This window comes from Mastomys coucha, unplaced genomic scaffold, assembly GCF_008632895.1.
Source record: "Mastomys coucha isolate ucsf_1 unplaced genomic scaffold, UCSF_Mcou_1 pScaffold21, whole genome shotgun sequence".
Classification (NCBI taxonomy): domain Eukaryota; kingdom Metazoa; phylum Chordata; class Mammalia; order Rodentia; family Muridae; genus Mastomys; species Mastomys coucha.
Genome location: NW_022196904.1, coordinates 89,157,324 through 89,176,246, shown reverse-complemented (window position 1 = coordinate 89,176,246; position 18,923 = coordinate 89,157,324). Strand labels below are relative to the sequence as shown.

Here is an 18,923-nt window from a genome sequence, read left to right as displayed (position 1 = left end):
AAACAAGGGGAGGGGAGTTGGTAGACATTCCAGGTCGGATCACACTAGTCTATTCCCTTAACTTGATTCCAGAAACAATTTCAAAACCCACACCTGATCAGAGTTCCTTCTCCCAAGATATTCTGGCTACCCTTAATCAAATAAGACTCGGTGATAAAAGGGAGTAAATCTGGGAAGGCTAAGAATACCTTATTAACTATAAAAGAATAATAGATAGACATTATTAATTCCTTAAATATTTGATAAAACTTACATATAAAATCAATTGGACTTGTTATTTTAAATTTGAGAATACTTTTAAAAATACCAACTGAACTTATTGAATAATTATAGATCTTATTTAAGCTTTTTGTTTGTTTGTTTGTTTGTTTTTCAAGACAGGGTTTCTCTGTGTAGCCCTGGCTGTCCTGGAACTCACTCTGTAGACCAGGCTGCCCTCGAACTCAGAAATCCACCTGCCTCTGCCTCCCAAGTGCTGGGATTAAAGGCGAGTGCCACCACTGCCTGGCTTAAGCTTATTTCTAATCAGTTTTGATGATTCTAGAAACTGGCTATTCATTTAAGTTCGCACATTTATTTGAATTACACTGTTAGAAATATTATGACTATCTTAGTTTCTGCTGTATTACACACTCCTTTTGTGTCTTGTATCTTCAGCACTCCATGGTTTTAAGTTACATTTATTTAGTTATTTTGGGGACACATTGATGACATGAGAATAGAGAACAACTTGTAGAACTTGGCTCTCTACCTGTACCCTGTGGGCCCCAGGGCCTTGAACTCAGGCTGTCAGGCTTGGCACCTGGAGCCACCTCTCTTTGGCCCAGTTTTGTCTTTGTTACTATCTTACTTATACTTTTATTATTTCACTCATTTTAACCTGCTTTGCCTGCTTTTAATCTGTTAATAATAATAACATATTATTAGAGCTCAAGCTTGGTATCTTAACATCTTTTCTTTTGCTAATATGTTTATTAAACTTATAAATTTCTCTCAAAGCAGGGCTTAGTTCTACCTTACAAGTTTTGCTGTTTGTTGTTTTCATTTCTGTTCAGTTTTAAAGATTTATTTATTTATTTTATGTAGGTGAGTTCACTGTAGCTATACAGATGGTTGTGAGCCTTCATGTGGTTGTTGTGAATTGAATTTTTAGGACCTCTGCTAACTCCAGTTGGCCCCACTTGCTCCAGCCCAAAGATTTATTTTATTATTATACCTAAGTACACTGGAGTTGTCTTCAGACACACCAGTAGAGGGTGTCAGATCTCATTATCGGCGGTTGTGAGCCACCATGTGGTTGCTGGGATTTAAACTTTGGAAGAGCAGTCAGTACTCTTACCCACTGAGCCATCTCGCCAGCCCCTTCTGTTCAGTTTTAAAGACACACTGTCTTTGCTTTATCTTGCCAATATTTCCACTACCACATTTTTGTCAAGTAGCACCAGTCTCCTAAACATGTTCAAATTTGAGACCATGCACATCAATTATAACTGTAACACAGTAACTAGGACATGATCTATAAAACTGTACTAAGTGCAAATGTGGTTGGTAGCTCTTTAGACCAAATCACTATGTATATAATAGATCTATCAGGTCAGTGGCCAATCATACTAATCTTCTAAAAGTCTGCTGGTGACTAGTCATTGTCTGTTTTTCAGCTCTCAGATGGAAATGCACATAAAATCCACCTCAACCTGCTAATCGTGTGCTTAAATCTATGGCTTATCAGGACAAAAATGACACAATTTTTGAAATAAGATCATTAAACATCTCACCATGATCATCAGCTGGTCAACTTACATAGACCAAGCTCAAAGCGAAACTATTTTCCTTCCTTTGGTTGGATTTTCATTGGATTGGACATATATATGGCAAAATTTGTATCCTAATCGACTTAAGAAACCCTCCGAAGGGCAGCCAACTGAGTAGCGGCCGTAGCATACTTACTACGAAAGGTGTAGGAACGTATCTTGAAAAAAGGTAAACAGGAACATCTTTAGCAAGCAACACCGCGGCAGTGAGTTTAGCAAGCCTAAAAAGAGATATCCATTTAGTCCTTCCCATATTTTAATAAACTAACCTTCTGTATAATAAATGTTTCACAACAGAATTATTCTGAATTTTGAAACAGGATCTTCTGTGGTAGCCAAAGCTGGCTGGAACTGTTCTGTATGTTTGTCTCAAACTCACAGTCCTGCCTCAGCCTCCCTTATGTGCTGCCATGCCCAGCCAAACAATTCTTACCATCACTAATTATTTAAGTTTGATGCTCCAACGTGAAACTGTTAAGGAAGTGTTTTGTTGTTGTTTTTTGTCTGTCTGTGTTTTTTCTTTAAGGAGCTAGGGACATGGCTCAGTGGTGGCTCACTGGCTTAGTATGTACAAGGCCCTAGCTTCATTCCCAGACACATATACATAAAACAAAAAACCCTAACCCTCCAAATACAAATAAGGAAACTGAAAGCACTGACAACAGAACTGACACTACAATTCTTTACATCTCACTCACCTTTTGGTAGTGATAGTTGTTTTAAACTAAGAAATGAAACTTGTAAAAGGCAACAAGATCAAAGGACAGTGAGAGAAACTTCATAAAAAAGTGTACCATGATTATCAACTTATGAAAAGATCCTAGAGCAGGATCATAAGAGAACAAATGCTTCATAATAACTCGTACTCCGCTCCTATACCCCCCCAATATATACACTGACATTATTATCTGAACTTCCAATATTTTAAGAAATTATACTTCTATAAAACCTAAAGCTTATCTCTGAAGTGCTTTTTTACTTCTATTTCAGCTAAAATTGTTCTCAAGCTCCAGAAAAACAAACAAGCAGCATTAGCATGAGATCATGCTTCTATATGAAGGTCTTATTTTAGAACTCTTACCACCAGAAAAAATATTAAGTATTTTACCCCCATTCCAATGTAACCTTGGCAGTAATTACCACCGTACCTCTGGCTGCTGCAGCTGCTAGTCACTTGACCCCGAGTGTCATAGCCAACAACAAAGCCTCTCTGCTTGAAGTCTGAAAAACACCTCTCCAGGTATTTGTACATCCCCTGAAACAAACAAGCAGAAGATCTGCTCCTGATCAGGCATCCACTTTAAGTGCCCCCCATCTCCCTTTCAGCTGAAGATGAACTGAGGGCCTCAAACGAGCTAAGCAAAGTACATTGGCACTGAGCTACACCCCGGCCTCAGCATCTGACTTTAAGTCTTTTGTTTTTATCAGCTGCTTACTGACTCAGAACTGGCTCTGGTGTTTATAGCCATGCTTACTAATGTGGGAGCAATACTGCTCACCCATCAATATGAGATGGCAATCATTTCTCAGATTTTCAAACACATTTAGTACTACAGAAATACCATTTTAGTAACCACAACTCCAGTACAACACACAAAACATGAGGGAGAGAAAAATGGGTCAGATGAAAGGAGGCATGTGAGAAAGAACATTCAGAAGAAACCAGGGAAACGAGTTTGTGCTGCAAGGCTCTAGAGGACAGAACGTTCATCATCTCACTGTGTAGCCCAAGCTGGACTGGAACTTGCTATGTAGACCAGGCTGTTCTCAAATTCACAGAATTCTATCAGCTTCAATCTCCCCCTCCCCTAGTGTGGGGACTATAAGGGTGTGCACAATACCCAGCCAAAGAACTCTTCATGAAAAGGACTGTATCCTTGTAGACATATAAATGATTTCCAATATACATTTGGGGCAAAATAGAAGATCAAAATTGGGTCTGCCCTTTATGTTTATGAGAATAGCTTCCTGAACAAAACAGTTAATTTTTAAAGGAGTACTGAAGTGGAAACTTAAGGGTTTTTTGGAAAGTCAGTTGTGTTGGTGTTTTACTGGGGCAAGCATGTGAAGGAGTGTTTTCCTGAGGCAGACACGGGTAAAAAGACATTTTGCTAAAATAGACCTATAAAGGAATGTCTCACTGAAGCAGACACAGGTGAAAGGATGTTCTGCTAAAGCAAGCATGTGAAAGGACATGTGATGAAGGATTCTTCGCTAACAACATTCATGTATTGGTCCACTTTACACTGCACAATTGAGCTCCATTTTTCAGGACTCCATAGAGAGAAACGCACCAAAAAACTTCAGGTGGTGCGCTGTGGCTTCTAGTTGCTTCATAGGACTCGGATTGATTGGCACAGTGATGTCAGCTCATACAGACTCACGTGCTGAGGCAAGGCATGTGGAAGATAAGTGATGCTTGGAGGGAGTATAATTAGGACTCAAGGGACTGAGAGAAACTTGGCAAGGCTTGCTGGTAGAGCTAGCTGTGCAACGCTTGTTGGTCTTCACTGATTTTTGCTTTGCTGAGAAAGGCTGTTCTCCTGGTATTCCTGTTGGCCTTGGTCTGAATCTCTCCTGCTGATTTAGCTGAGGCCTGGCTGTTCCTGCTAGGTCATGCCACCATTGCTGCTATCCAAACTCTACTGAACTGGATTGCTGGTATATCCGTGAAGTGTTTGCAAGTGAATCACGCTGTTGTTGCTAACTTGTAAACTGAACTGCTGATTTCCTAACAATGCAGATAGGAGCTGCTCCAAAGAACCATTTCTAAACAGGTCCACTTCCCACGTATCTTTTCTTTTCCACTACCTCTGGTAGGTGGTGGGCTAGAAGGGAGGTTAAAGCTTTTAAGAACCATCAGTTGGTAGGATTTGAAAATATTAAAGTTATAGGGTACTACCAAGTTTTTAAAATAAAATAATGGAGTGAGAAAAGTACATATATAATAGTATAAAAATATATAAATAGTATATGTAATACTTGCCTGTGTTGACTGTATTACTGTAAGGTCATTAATGTAGCAAAACCCTGCTCCCATGGCAGATCGAAGTCCAGCAGTCCCAAAAGTCATCCGACAACAAAGACGGTCACGCAATTCCTTGTTCATCCCATTCCGCAAGAGATTTTCAATCTGCTCTTTTGTTTTGGGATTCTGTTTTTTAAAAAAACAAAACAAATCTAATTGGGAACATAAAGTGCTAATATAAGTCTGTGTGAGGGCCCAAAATGTAGACTCATACTCTAGTTTATTAGATTCTAAAGTTACTTATTAAACTTAGTATATACTACAAAAATACAGCACAGCACAAAGACACACACATATATAATATATAGTATATGTCATTTATTAAAAATCCTTCCACTTACTGAGTCCTCAAGAGATACTGAGTCCTCAACAAAGGCCATACTGAGGGTAATTTACATTTATCTATTTTTATATAATCCTAAATTTAAGAACTAAGAATTACTTTAGTCGGGGCTGGAGAGATGGCTCAGTGGTTAAGAGCACCGACTGTTCTTATGAAGGTCCTGAGTTCAAATCCCAGCAACCACATGGTGGCTCACAACCATCTATAACAAGATCTGACACCCTCTTCTGGCATGTCTAAAGACAGCTACAGTGTACTTACATATAAAAAATAAATAAAAATAAAAAATAAAAAAAAAAAGAATTACTTTAGTCAATTAAATTAGGAGTCTATATTAAGCTTTAAAATTATAGACAAACTATTAGATAAGTGCTATTAAAATACCTACCAATTACCTACTTAACTAGATCTTCAAATCAACATAAACCAGATATGGTAGAACATGCCTATAACCCATCAATGGACATAGTTCTAATCGATATTGCCAAATAGTAAATCATCTTTTGTTTGGTTCTGAGAAAATGCAGGGGTTGTATAGTAACAAGATGGCTTGATAGGTAGAATACATACTGTTTTTCCTATCCATTCTTGTCTATCTCGTTCCTAGACCTCAACCAAGACCATGTATTATTTACCTTGTGTCTCTATTGAATATCTGATTGGGAGGGAGACTATCAGGAGTCTAAGGGCAGCCTCACGACATTGCAAGCTTGAGACCGTTTCAAAAACCTAGAAATTACCTAATAAAATAACAAACACACAACAAACAAAACCCTTACTAGTCTTTCAAAACCACATTCCACTCATCTATAGCACCAGTTGACCATAATGAGATTTTAGGTGTCAAGTATGTCATGTTATATTTTCATTAAAATGCAAACATGGCTTGACAGACAAGGCATGCCAACATCCATCAGTTGGTAGGATTTTAGCACGTGCAGGACCCTAGGCTCAATCCCTAGTATAAGGAAATAAACAGGCAAACAAACAAAAAGCAGCAGACTTCAAATTGAAATAAAATTATGAGAAAGCCTAAATGGAATTTTCTAATATTCTTTATGGGAGGACTAAGTATTTAAAAATTCAAAATGAACCACAACTTCTCTCGTCAAAGTTACTATGAGTTGAGTCTGTAGTATTTACATTTTCTGCATTGATAGGTTATATAATGCTAATTAGTGCTTAGCATTACAAATCAAGGCACTCAAAAGGTATTCAATGCTAGGAAAACCTTGTTCTTGCACGTAACAACATAATCAATACATAATTTAAACCAAACAGTTTCTGGCTATAGTAGAAACTAAAGTAACTAGTTTGTGGGCAAACTAATAAGACATGGCAATTCTATTAACTGAATTCTCTTACATTTTGAAACAGGCTCTCATGTAGCTCGGGCTGTGCTTGAACTCACTACATAGGCAAGGCTGGCCTTGGACTCTTGATTATCCTGCCTCTACTCCTCAGGTGCAGAGATAACAGGTTTGTGCCACCATACCTAGCTCTGAGATTTTAATGTTTAACACTGAAGGGTGTATACGTGTAAAACCTAGATTCAAGCATTTTCTGTTTTGTAAATGGCATACACTAACATCTACACACTCTGGATAAAAATATGAACAGCTATTAGGAGAAAAATCTAAATAAAAGAATATCTAAGCTACTAATGAACAATCCCAAAGTTAAAGGTCTCATCAGATTTGAAAGAAGCAAAACGACTTGGAAACTATTAACATCCAGAGATTAGAGCAAAAGCTGAATAGCCTCTCTTTATGCACAGAGGGTAAGTACTGATTTCAAGCTAGTGAGACCAAATTGGGATGGTCTTTTAGAGTAACTGCAGCAAAGCATCAAATTTTAGATTACATATGCTTTTGACCCATGGATATTTGTGCTGAAGCAATATTTTCACTTTACACAATTACTGACACCAGAATGTTCACTGCTGTGTTCTTGCTGGCAGCATTATATAACTATCACACAGATGAAGAAGAAGATCCATAGGACCCAAGAGCACTGAGCTAGCTACTAGCTAGGCAGGATTCAGACACATTTGGATGAACATTTGGTCTGGTTCTAAGTACAAAACAATTGTACTGAGCAGATTAATAATGTGTAAAAACAATTCAACTCCAGGTATAAAGTGGAACAGTACTCTTTTTGGTACAGCTACATAAATATACAAAAATGACCCACCAGTAACTATGAGCTGACTGAATATACTTCTTAATGTTAAACTGCACAAAAATGAGAGTAAGACCTTAACTTACAATCCCAGCTACAGTACGAACTTAAGTCCTTTAAGTTTCTTAGAGAGCTATTAAGTTTGAGAAAAATAAAACTGAAGAATCATGATTCATTAAACACAGTAAACCTGTATGGAAAGGAGTTAAATGATTATGGTGGCAGACATCTGAGGCCTATTTTAAATTCACGTCTCTATTACTTAATAGCTAGATAATGAAATTAATTTATTAATTAAATAACATGGTGTAATTTAAACTTGGAAAAAGACTTAAAAAGCTATGTAGTTGTATATAGCTTCTGTTTTTCAGATAATGAAATTGAAGTTGTATTTTGTTGCTAAAAATCTTTAAATAACTATGATGTCAATAAATAGTAGCGAGAGCATAAAGTAATATAGGTAAACTATTTTAAAATACAATTTCCAGGTATATCTCAGACATAATAAATGAAAAGGCAAGCAGAAAAGTACATAAAGTATTTTCATTAGTATAAAAAGAGCATACATGTATACCATGCAGAAATATTTCATGCAAAAACAGAAAACCTAAAAATACTGGTTAGCCCTTAAGGAAATACCAGGAGTGGAAACTGAGGTGAAAAGGTGACATTTATGTTTTATAGCCCTAATAGTGTCTGAATATTTCATGTACATAGAACCTATCATTTATTATAACTACTAGTTTTGCATTCATAACAGGTGAGTCTATTGTGAGTTAATATGAATTCTTTTTCATCTCACAAACTGTTCTTACTAATTACTGCCTGAGAAGTCTATTTCTATTTACCCCAGATAGGGAGAGACACTGTAGACTGAAGAAATGATTCCATCCATGGCCAGCTTGACAAGTCAGTGCACTTAACCTGGGTTGTTTGTAAGGATGGGCAACGTCTAGCAGCCCAGTAAGCAGACTTTCCCTCCTGGCAACTGCTAAACACTCCGGAAGGGCGGGGAGGTTGGCTGGTTATTTATTTCTTTTATTTTGCAAGAGGGTCTTATTACGTAGCTCTGATTGGCCTGGAACTGGCTATGTAGAGCAGGTTGGCTTTGAACTCACAGAGATCCAACTGCCTCTGCTTCCCAAGTGCTGGGAATTAAAGGCATGTACCAGGTCCAGCTTGATTGTTACATCTCTATATGGCTAAAATGAAGAAAACAAAGTAACTACTTACATAATACTCATAGAACCTTTAAGTCCAAATGCAAATATGAAGAAAGTGATCTTTTAGTACTAGTATTAGTTTTTAAAAATGTATTTATTAGCATATATCATATATAATGCATATCATTATAACACTTTGTGTGTGTGTACAAATTTCAAATGTGTTGTTCTCCTCCTCCCCATTACTTCTTCCTCTTTTCTACTCTAACTGGTTCTTTAGCCCTGTCTTCTACTTTCATATCTGGACTTACATTTTTAATTTATTTTTGGTGACTCAATGAATTTCATTGGGGCTTCTTATAGGTACATGAGTGAGAGTTTGTTTACCAGAGCACGTGCACCTTGCCAGTGGCTTCACCACTGAAGAACATGGCTTTCCCAAGATACTTTGAATACACAGAAATGTTTACTACTTAACTTCTTACAACCTTTCACAGACATGAAGAAAGCTACACACTACACCAAATCACTCCAACTCTGCCAACAAATGAAGGTATTTATATCACATATGAAAAAAAAATCATGTTGGACTTGTCTAAGCTTCTACGAACCTATTATGCTCCTAATTAGATCCTTTTGCATTGCTTATGTGTAATAAATGCAAATGCACTTTAAATAAAAGTAACCAAGTTTGTAATGAGTTTACCTGCAAATCTTTTTCCTACCTGTGATAGATAATACTGACTGCAAGATTGACTGAACTTAGAAGCCCTATGGAAACATACCTCTAGACATATCTATTAGGGTGCTTCCAGAAGGCTTGAGGAACGACCTATCCCAAATGTAGACTGCAGCATCCTACAGGCTGAGGTTCTAAAAAGAAGAAGCTAAGCACCGGCACTGTCTCTCTCTCTCTCTCTCTCTCTCTCTCTCTCTCTCTCTCTCTCTCTCTCTCTCTCTCTCTCTTCTTCTCTCTCTCTCTCTTCTTCTCTCTCTCTCTCTCTCTTCTCTCCCTCTCTCTCTCTCTCTTCTTCTCTCTCTCTCTCTCTCTTCTCTCTCTCTCTCTCTCTTCTCTCCCTCTCTCTCTCTCTCTTCTTCTCTCTCTCTCTCTCTTCTTCTCTCTCTCTCTTTCTCTCTCTCTCTCTGTCTCTGTCTCTCTCTCGCTCTCTCTGACTCCTGATTGTGAATGCAATTCACTCAGACACCTCCTTCACTTGCTGCCATGCCTTCTTTGCCATGAGGAGTGGTCTCCTCAAACTGTAAGCTAAACGAAGTCTTCTTAAGGAAGACTTTTTTTCTTGGTCACAGAAATGAGAAAAGTAATTAATATACTGCCTATTTTATAATTACTATGTAACTTGAATCTACTTAAGAATATCTGAGTATTAGACTTAACAGCTTATGAACAATCTGAACCATGCACTGTATCACTTAGAAGATTAGAGAAGATATTGAAGAACATAGTATCAATTAACAATCCCAATTCCTGATATTGCTATTCATTAAAGAGAGCCTATGTATAAACTCTTCTATAATTCAGTATGTCTAAAATTATAAAACTTTAAAATGTTGTTCTTAAATACCTCAGTCAGAGATTTGTATTTGAACAACAAATACCAGGTTAATAAAATAATAAAGAATTTTTTAAGTTTATGTCTAAAGAGAAGTTGAAATAGGAAACTGCAATCTGAAAACCTGATGGTTCGACACGGCTGACATTTACTTCTGGGGGTCAGCCAGCTTGGAGATCCATTTCCAGAGCCCTGGAGCAGAGCAGGGGATCCACTCAGATGACTGCTTATTAGCTTCAAAATATAATCATGTTCTTCCCAAATGAAGCAAGTTTTATTAAATACTGGTCAGGAAGATGGACACTGGCCAGGTCCATACCCAGGATTCCCAGAGAAATGGCTCAAAATATAACCATGTTAAAGGGGTGCTTCCCCATGTTAAAAAAAAATCTGTATATAATTCTAAATTTAATTTCCCCATCTTATTTTCTTTATTTACATTTCAAATGTTCTCCTCTTTCCTAGTTTTCCCTCTGAAAAAAACTCCTATTCCCTCCCCTCTCCCCTTGTCCACTATAATTTCCCTATATTTAAAATTTTTTACTCAAATTAGCACTAAATTGGTCTAGATAAAAAGCTTGGATGGCTATACTCATCATATAAAGCAAAATTTACTTGAAAAATCATTTTTCTGGGAAAAATAAAATACAAGAAATGAAAATGTTAACTAGACTATAACTGGAAAGTTTTAAAATACACTTAAGTATAATATTAGGAAGGTAAAGATTAATGTGAAAAGTTAAAAATGTCAATTATTGTATTTTAAAGCCTTCCTGGGAATGTAACTCACTGGCAGAGTGCTAGCTTAGCACACAGGCCCCAGCTTTAATCTCTTTAAGTATTAAAAACAAGAATGCAACTAGAGACATGGCTTGGTGGTTAAGAGCACTGGCTGCTCTTGCTGAGGACCCAGGTTCAATTCTCAGCATTCACATAGTAGTTCACAATAACTCCGGTTCCAAGGAATATGATATCCTCTTCTGGCCTTCTTGGACACTTAGGCATATCGTGGTTCACAGACATATACGTAGGCAAAACACTCATACACACAGAATAGTAAAATAATTAAAACTAACTAAATAAAATACCGATTTGCCAAGTACATACTATGTGCCACATTTAGAAGGTACTATTGGTAGGAAGAGGCTCTTACAAAGTTTAGTATGTAGCTAGGTAGAAAGATAAGTAAACAGGCAGTTTCCAGAGAGAGTATGCATGGGTTCTGGGTGGTATATCAAGATTTGGACTAACTCTTTAAGCTAGCATGAACTGAGGAAAGGGAACTGAAAGAGGCAAGGTCCGACCTGATAAATGAAAAGTAAGTATGAACTGAATGTCGGGGGCAGGAGCAGAAGCAATGATTTCAGTATTAGATTCACAGAGTTTGAAGTGATGGCCACACTCAGCATACCAACTATTCTCTCCCTACTAGACTGGGCTCTTCACAGTAACTCAGAAAATATAATTAAATCAAGATACCATTTTCATCTGATTTTAATTTTTAGGTGAAAATGGCTTCATGATTTAATTTGAAGAGTTTTTAAGAGCAGAGCTAGGGAAGAAGAATGAATTTACTAAGGCTGGATAATAAATGATTCCAACTTTAAGACTGAAATCAATAACCACTTACTATCCTCCACAGTTTCTGTAGACAGGAAGTGTCTGAGACCTCTGTTGAAAGACTCAAAAGATATGCTTGCTGGAATCAACTCCATTCTTGTCTGTCATGTATCTGACAGTGATGATAGCTGTTAGCTAGGACCTGCGCTATTAAATGGAACATCTACAAAAGGCTTCCTCACAATGCTGGGTTCTAAGGGCAAGTGTCCTTCCTCCTAAAAGGAAGCCAGCCAGGGAGCAGCTCTACTACCTTTCCTGGCCTAGCCAGGAAAGCAATCAGCTTACTTCCACTGCTCCTGCTATTTTCTGAAGTTGTGACAAAGACTCACTCAAGTTCTGGGAGAGGGAACACAGATTGTGACTTTCAGTTGAGCAGTGTCAAAGTTATGCAGAAAGACAAAGAATGTGAGGTGAAGGAAGTAAATGACGCCAGCTATTTTTGAAAGCTACAACTTGCACAAAGGACCAAAAAAAACCCCAAACTTAAAAATCTGAAATACTGGCCGGGCAGTGGTGTCACATGCCTTTAATCCCAGCACTTGGGAGGCAGAGGCAGGTGGATCTCTGAGTTTGAGGCCAGCCTGGTCTACAAAGTGAGTTCCAGGATAGCCCGGGCTATACAGAGAAACCCTGTCTCAAAAACAACAACAAAAAATCTGAAATACTGCTTATCCCAAGAATTTGGGTAAAAGGCTACTTAGCCACTAGCTCAAATATTAAATAATCTTGATCCAGTTGTTCTATTTCTAAGAATTTATCCCCAAAGAGAAGTATAATTAATCAGGGATTCATGTTAAGACTTAGTTATGCATCCTCAGTGACATAACTAGTCTGGCTCATGGTCTATATGTGACTGTCTCAAAAACAAAACAAAATAAAACAAAAACAAACTTACCAAATATTTAGTAAGGATACTCACTAAAATAATGTTAATAATATGAGCCAAAATGTAAGTAAACTACATATTTTGTAGAAAACGGGTGAAATAAAAAGTCTAACATAAGGAGCAGGGAGATGACTTAGCTGGTAAGTGCTTTCCCAAGCATGAAGGTCTCAATCTGCGCCTGGGCATATGTATAAAAAGCTGGTCTTAGTGGCATCTAAGTGATGGGAGGTGGGGACAGCAAGATCCCTGGGGCTCAATGGCCAACCAGCCTAAACTAATAGGTGAGCTCCAGGCCAATGAGAGACCCTGTTTCATAGGTAACATTACTGAATATGACACACAAGGTCATCCTCTGGCCATAAAACTCACATGTACCTACAACACCCAAAAATACACACATACCTACAAATGTGAACAGGCACACATATGCATATACATACATAAAAATGTATAATGAAACACTCAAATATCACATCTAAAATCTTATTAAATTGTAATAATATGTGAGACAATTCCAGATTTGTAAAACATACACACACACACACACACACACACACACACACACACACTAAAATACAACTAAAATGTGACTATTCTTTGTTAATACTCATTCTTTTCTTCCCTTGTTTAGGGTAATATAATTAGGAATAACTTTAATTATAGGTAAGCTTAGAGCATACCTTAATACCAAAGTTAATCCATAGACTGGTATTATTCGCTAGCTTAGGAAAGTTCACAGCTACAATCTTTCCAAATTCTGCTGCTGGTCTGCTCTTTCCTCTCCTTGGGTGCCTTCAATCCACTGGATCTGAGAACTAAATTGCATTATTATCTCAGGCCTCACACCTGTACTTCCTCTTTAGTCTTCCTATTATCACTGTCACTACAGGCTTCATCCTCAATACTTCCTGCTGCCCTCCTGCTACCCGATCTTGCAGGTTTACTAACTCTCTCTTTAACTCCGAACGTTACTACATTTGTTCACCAAGTTCTTAGTTTTGGTATTATCTTCTGTGTTATTTCAGAATCGGAAATAACATTCAAAAACATATAAGCTTTTGGATTATTTTCACTTCTCTACCTAATTTTTAATTTTCTCTTTTTGACCTCTTAGATTTGGCAATCAACAGTTAAAGTCTGTATATCATAATTTAGCATGAAGTACTCTACAAGTCAGTTTGTAGTACATTTGTTTTTGTGAGGAATAGTTTATGTTGACCTGTTTCTTTATGGATCTGGCTAACTGACTCTACACTGGGTATTAAATTTGTTATTAATAGGAACAAATTGAGGCCTGTAATGAAGGTGTTTCCTGATGAAGCCGAGCACTGTAGCTGCAATCCAGGCAAAATGACCAGCAATTCAAGGTCATTTTTGTCTACAGAGTAAGTTTAAGGCTACTCTGGGCTACTTGAGGTCTTTTCTTAAAACAACAAGAACAGAAATGAATGTACTTCCCCTTATATAGATTTCTTTCTTCTCTTTTCTTGGGTCCCTGAAACCAACAGCAATCTAAGCTGATTTTACCATAATTTCCAGGCCACTCAAATGACTCAGACCTGGGATTTACTCCATTTACTGCTGACACTGAATCCATAAGTAGTCATACGGCAGCCCTTTGAACTATCATTCTTAAACAGCAGTACTAGACTCTAGATTCAATTTTTGCCTGTTTATAAACTGTTTAAAGGACTTCCCCTCCAAACATTATAGATTACCACTGCTCTTGTTTACCCCCAATCCTTGACTTTATTTATGGACTTTATTGCTGAAGACATATTTGAGTCATAGAATATGGAGAAATAAAGCTGGTATTGACATGGAAGCTTCATCTCTACTGGCTAATTTTCAGTGATAGAAGGTGCTATGAACACTACTAGAGGAGAAAAGTAATCATCGATCACCAAGCTGTGAACACCCTGAGACCTATAATAATGACTGGCATGTGAGGCATGCTCACTGGTGGAAGAGTGGCAAGAATATCACAGGAGCGACCAATCACTTTCTGATTGGATTGAAGTCCCACTCCACAAGATCAAACCCATACCTGGCACCAATACTGGGACAAGAACCTATGGCTAGGTCCTAAGGGAGAACCTACTATGCTATTACTCTACAAAATGGACATAGTAGTAAGTCAGCGTCTAATGACTTACCATTATACCTATAGATCAATGCAACTCCCAACTCTCATCTAAGAAAATTTCCATTTGTGGTAGATAGAGATTAACACACACCTACACAATTGGCCAAAGTACAGAGAAGAAGAGAATGCAGAATATTCAGCCTTAAATGAAACCTTACCCCCTCCTCCCAGGGCTGGAGGATTATTGCAGAGGATGGGGCAGGACAAGTGTAGGAGCTCAAGGCAGTAGATGACTACAGGGAAATGGTATCTTCTCAACACAGCAGTGCTGCTGCTCACAGGAACTCAGAGCAGTTGCAACAACAGGAACAAAACCTAGAAAAGCTCAAGCCAGACCAAATCCCAGCATGGAGATAGGAGCTGGGCATGAATTTCACTTCTAGCTTTGCAACTTTTGGTAGTTGTTAACTGCTGGGAGGAGAGAATATTTTTCTTTAAAGGTGTAGCCCCTGGTGGGTGAACCAATCTCCAGTGGAAGACCATATATTAAAAAATATTTGGGCAACACAAACTGGTCTTGATGGGTTTTTTAAAAAAGCAAAGGACACAAAGTCACACAGTTGGAAGGGTAGTAAACTGGGGTGGATCTGGAAGAGTTAGGGGAAGAGGAATGACTACAATTAGGGTTGCTGTTGGTAGTTTTTTTGTTTGCTTGTTTTGTTTTGTTTTGTTTTGTTTTTTTGAGGGGGGGGAGGTTAAACCAAGTTTTCTACTACTGAACTCTACTTGCCCCTGCCCTCTTAAAATCTTTTATTTTAAGAAGGCTCTCACTAAGTTGCCCCAGCTGGCTTTGAACCTGAGCTCCTCCTGTCTTAGCCTCCTAAGTAGCTGAGAGTACAGGCCTGAACCACCAGGCCTAGCATCAAAATAGATGGTTTTTGTTTTAAAACCAGAGGTTTTTTTTTTTTTTTTTTTCAAGACAGGGTTTCTCTGTGTAGCCCTGGCTGTCCTGGAACTCACTCTGTAGACCAGGCTGCCTCAAACTCAGAAATCCACCTGCCTCTGCCTCCCAAGTGCTGGGATTAAAGGCATGCACTATCACTGCCTGACAACCAGAAATATTTTTAAGATGTTCAATGACAAATTGTAATTTGTCAAGTAAAACAGTATATTAATGGTAAACTTAGAATTATATTTTCCATGAAAACATTTATAAGAATAAACTTAAAAGATGATCTTAGAGGAAAACTGTGGAATAAAATAGGCTTGTTTGTTTGTTTGTTTCTTTCTTTCTTTCTTTCTTTCTTTCTTATTTGACACAGAATTCCACAGTGCAGCTTAGACTGATATCAACTGATCCTCTTGCTTTCATCTTCAAGCATTGCCACAGCTATGCTTGCTGAAGCTTATTTCCTAGTAGAAAAGTTAACTAAATCTATGAAGATAATTTGTAGAAAATCAAGTAAAAATTTAAGTATATGAAAACACACTCAGCCTCATTTTTTAAGAAAAATGGAAATTCAAATAAAAATATAGTTTTTGGTTTTTATGCTAACATAGAAAAATATTTGATACTGAACTGTTGAGTTAAGAATTTGGGAAAGTGACAGGTGGTGATGGAGCACGCCTTTAATCCTAGCACTCAGGAGGCAGAGGCAGGTGGAACTCTATGAGTTCGAGGCCAGCCTGGTCTGCAGATTGAGTTCCAGGACAGCCAGGGCTACACAGTGAACCCCTGTCCTGAAAACTCAAACCAAACAAACAAAAAAGATTTGAGAAAGTAAGACTCTATTTCCCCAGTGTTTGGATTACGATATTTGGTTGCTTCTACACTGTTCCAAGTGGAACTGCCAATTCATATTGAGTCTGAGTAGACATCATATTCATCATACTGAGTTAATAAAGAAATACATATTTCTAATGAAAAAGAATCTTGGGAAGTAAGGACTTTTACATATTGTGGGCAGAAAAATAAATTACTCATTGTGTAGGATGATTTGGCAAAATTTTACGTCAAAATGTTAAATGCACGAAATCTAACTCAATAATCCAATTTCTGAGAACTGATACCATACAGACACATAGATGTGTCTGAAGGTGGTGCATTAGAAACATAACAGTGATGATAATAACAAAATAAGGGAAAAAAGGAACCTAAGAAGCATAGCATCAGTGAAGACTGCATAGCTAACATGACTCATCGATTTACTAAAATCCTATATAGCTCTTAAATGAATGGAGCCCTTCTACAAATATACTGATGAAAAATATTTTAAATGGGAAAAAAACCAAAGGGTACAGGTTAAGTAAGTATCTATGAACATATACAAATACTGCCTAATGTTTCTGGATTAAAAAAAAAAGCTGGCAGCAGCAACAGAAAGTAGTCAAATACTTTTCATATCTATGTTTATATGGCCTATTTTTAAGTAATTAATAGACTTAGAGATTGGAAAGCTGGATGTGGAGGCTCACATCTATAATCTCTGCACTAAGGAGGCTGAGGCAAGAGGATCTCTAGTTTAAGAGCAACTCAGTTATACAGCAAATTCAAAGGCAGCCTGAACCATGTGGAAAAATCCTTGTCTCCAAAAAACAATGTAGAATGAAAAATGGTGTAAGTACAAAAATGTGGTAAGCAGAAAAAAAATTCAAGTATACTATGCTAACAGGCAAGGAAAAATAAGACAGACATACTGATAAACATTATTTACATTAATTTAGTGAATATACTTATAGACATCAAATATTTGGCTATACATTGGAGCCTTCCATCCTAAACCTTCATAGCTATGTAAAAAATAAAAACAGAGAACAATTTGCTGTTAGACATAGTGCCTCATGCTTTCAACCCCAGCATTCCAGAAGCAGTGGCAGGCAGATCTCTGTGAGTTTGAGACCAGCCAGAGCTACACAGTGAGACCCTGTCTCAAAAGCAAAATACAACAAGATCACAGTTCGCATTAGCCTTTCTAAAGACGTTCCCTGGAATAAAGTCCAGAGACACCTCCAATGTCTAGTCGTGAATTTTCTGGACTAGTCTATAGTGCCACACTTGAAGAGTATATTATTGGATAGTGTTCTAGACCTTACACTACAATAACTGTTTTCTTCTTAAACTTTTAAAAAGTTACAGGTACTGACTGTCATAAGAATGAAAGGCCTCCAATATCCAAATGAGTACTACTAAGTCAGACCGTATTGAAATAAAGCTTCCTTTTGTAGAAGAACACTTAGACCTATTTGCAAAAGAAAAAAAAAAGCAGAGTATTCACTAAGTTCTATCATGAAAGTGTGCATTACAGAAATGATATTATAGGGTTCAAGGTGATCACTTTTGAAATTTCTATACTCACGTAGAACCACTCATAGGTTCTTAGATCTTTAACTATAGTTCATTTAAAAAAAAAAAAGTACAGTTTTAACTATTACTTAAATATTAAACACAGGGGATAAAAATCTAGAAGCAATCATGTGTTTGCTAGGATTCTTAATTAAATAACGGGTTTTATGACATTATGAAATTAACTATAAATGAGCCAATTCACAACTTGTGTAAAAATTAAAATATGATCTAATGATCATAAGGACAAAATAAAATCATTATGTAAAAAATGTTTGTGGGATTTTTTTTTCTCCTGACACCAAATATGTGCTTGTTTTATAACAAGCATTTAAAAGCTGCTTTTGGCCAGGCAGTGGTGGCACATGCCTTTAATCCCAGCACTTGGGAGAGAGAGGCAGGTGGATTTCTGAGTTCGAGGCTAGCCTGATCTACAGAGTGAGTTCCAGGACAGCCAGAGCTATACAGAGAAACCCTGTCTCAAAAAAACAAAAATAAATAAATTAAAAAAAAAAAAAAAAAAGCTGCTTTTATTCCAAAGTATAGACACTAACCAGCAGGGCAACACTCTCACCACACTGCTTCATTATGCATATTTTTTCCTTAGACATAATTATTCCCCTAATTAAACCTAAAACTATTAGTACCTTGATTCTATCTGTTTCTTTTTTATGGTGATGTTAATGAGAATGCCTCCTGTCCCCACTCCCACAGGCTCATCTGTTTGAAAACCTGGTCCCAGCTGATGGAACTCTGTGTGAAGGATTAGGAGGTGTGGCCTTGTAGTAGAAGGTGTGTCACGGGGGTGGGGATGGCAGGTTTTGAGGTTTTGAAGCCCACACCAGTCCTAGTTTTGAGGTTTCGTAGCCCACACTAGTCCTAGTTTTGAGG

The 18,923-nt window shown here is 37.5% G+C and overlaps 1 protein-coding gene across 2 annotated transcripts in view; it reads right to left on the bottom strand.

The window, feature by feature from the left end:
* Pgm2l1 (phosphoglucomutase 2 like 1) overlaps nucleotides 1-18,923 on the bottom strand; it is a 50,849-nt gene that overhangs the window by 19,098 nt on the left and 12,828 nt on the right. For both annotated transcript variants that reach the window (XM_031387522.1, XM_031387524.1), the window contains 3 exons: nucleotides 4,798-4,965; nucleotides 2,960-3,066; nucleotides 1,948-2,032 (listed from right to left, as the gene is read on the bottom strand). In XM_031387522.1, the coding sequence (XP_031243382.1) occupies nucleotides 1,948-2,032; nucleotides 2,960-3,066; nucleotides 4,798-4,965 (360 nt within the window). The remainder of the gene's footprint in view (nucleotides 1-1,947; nucleotides 2,033-2,959; nucleotides 3,067-4,797; nucleotides 4,966-18,923) is intronic.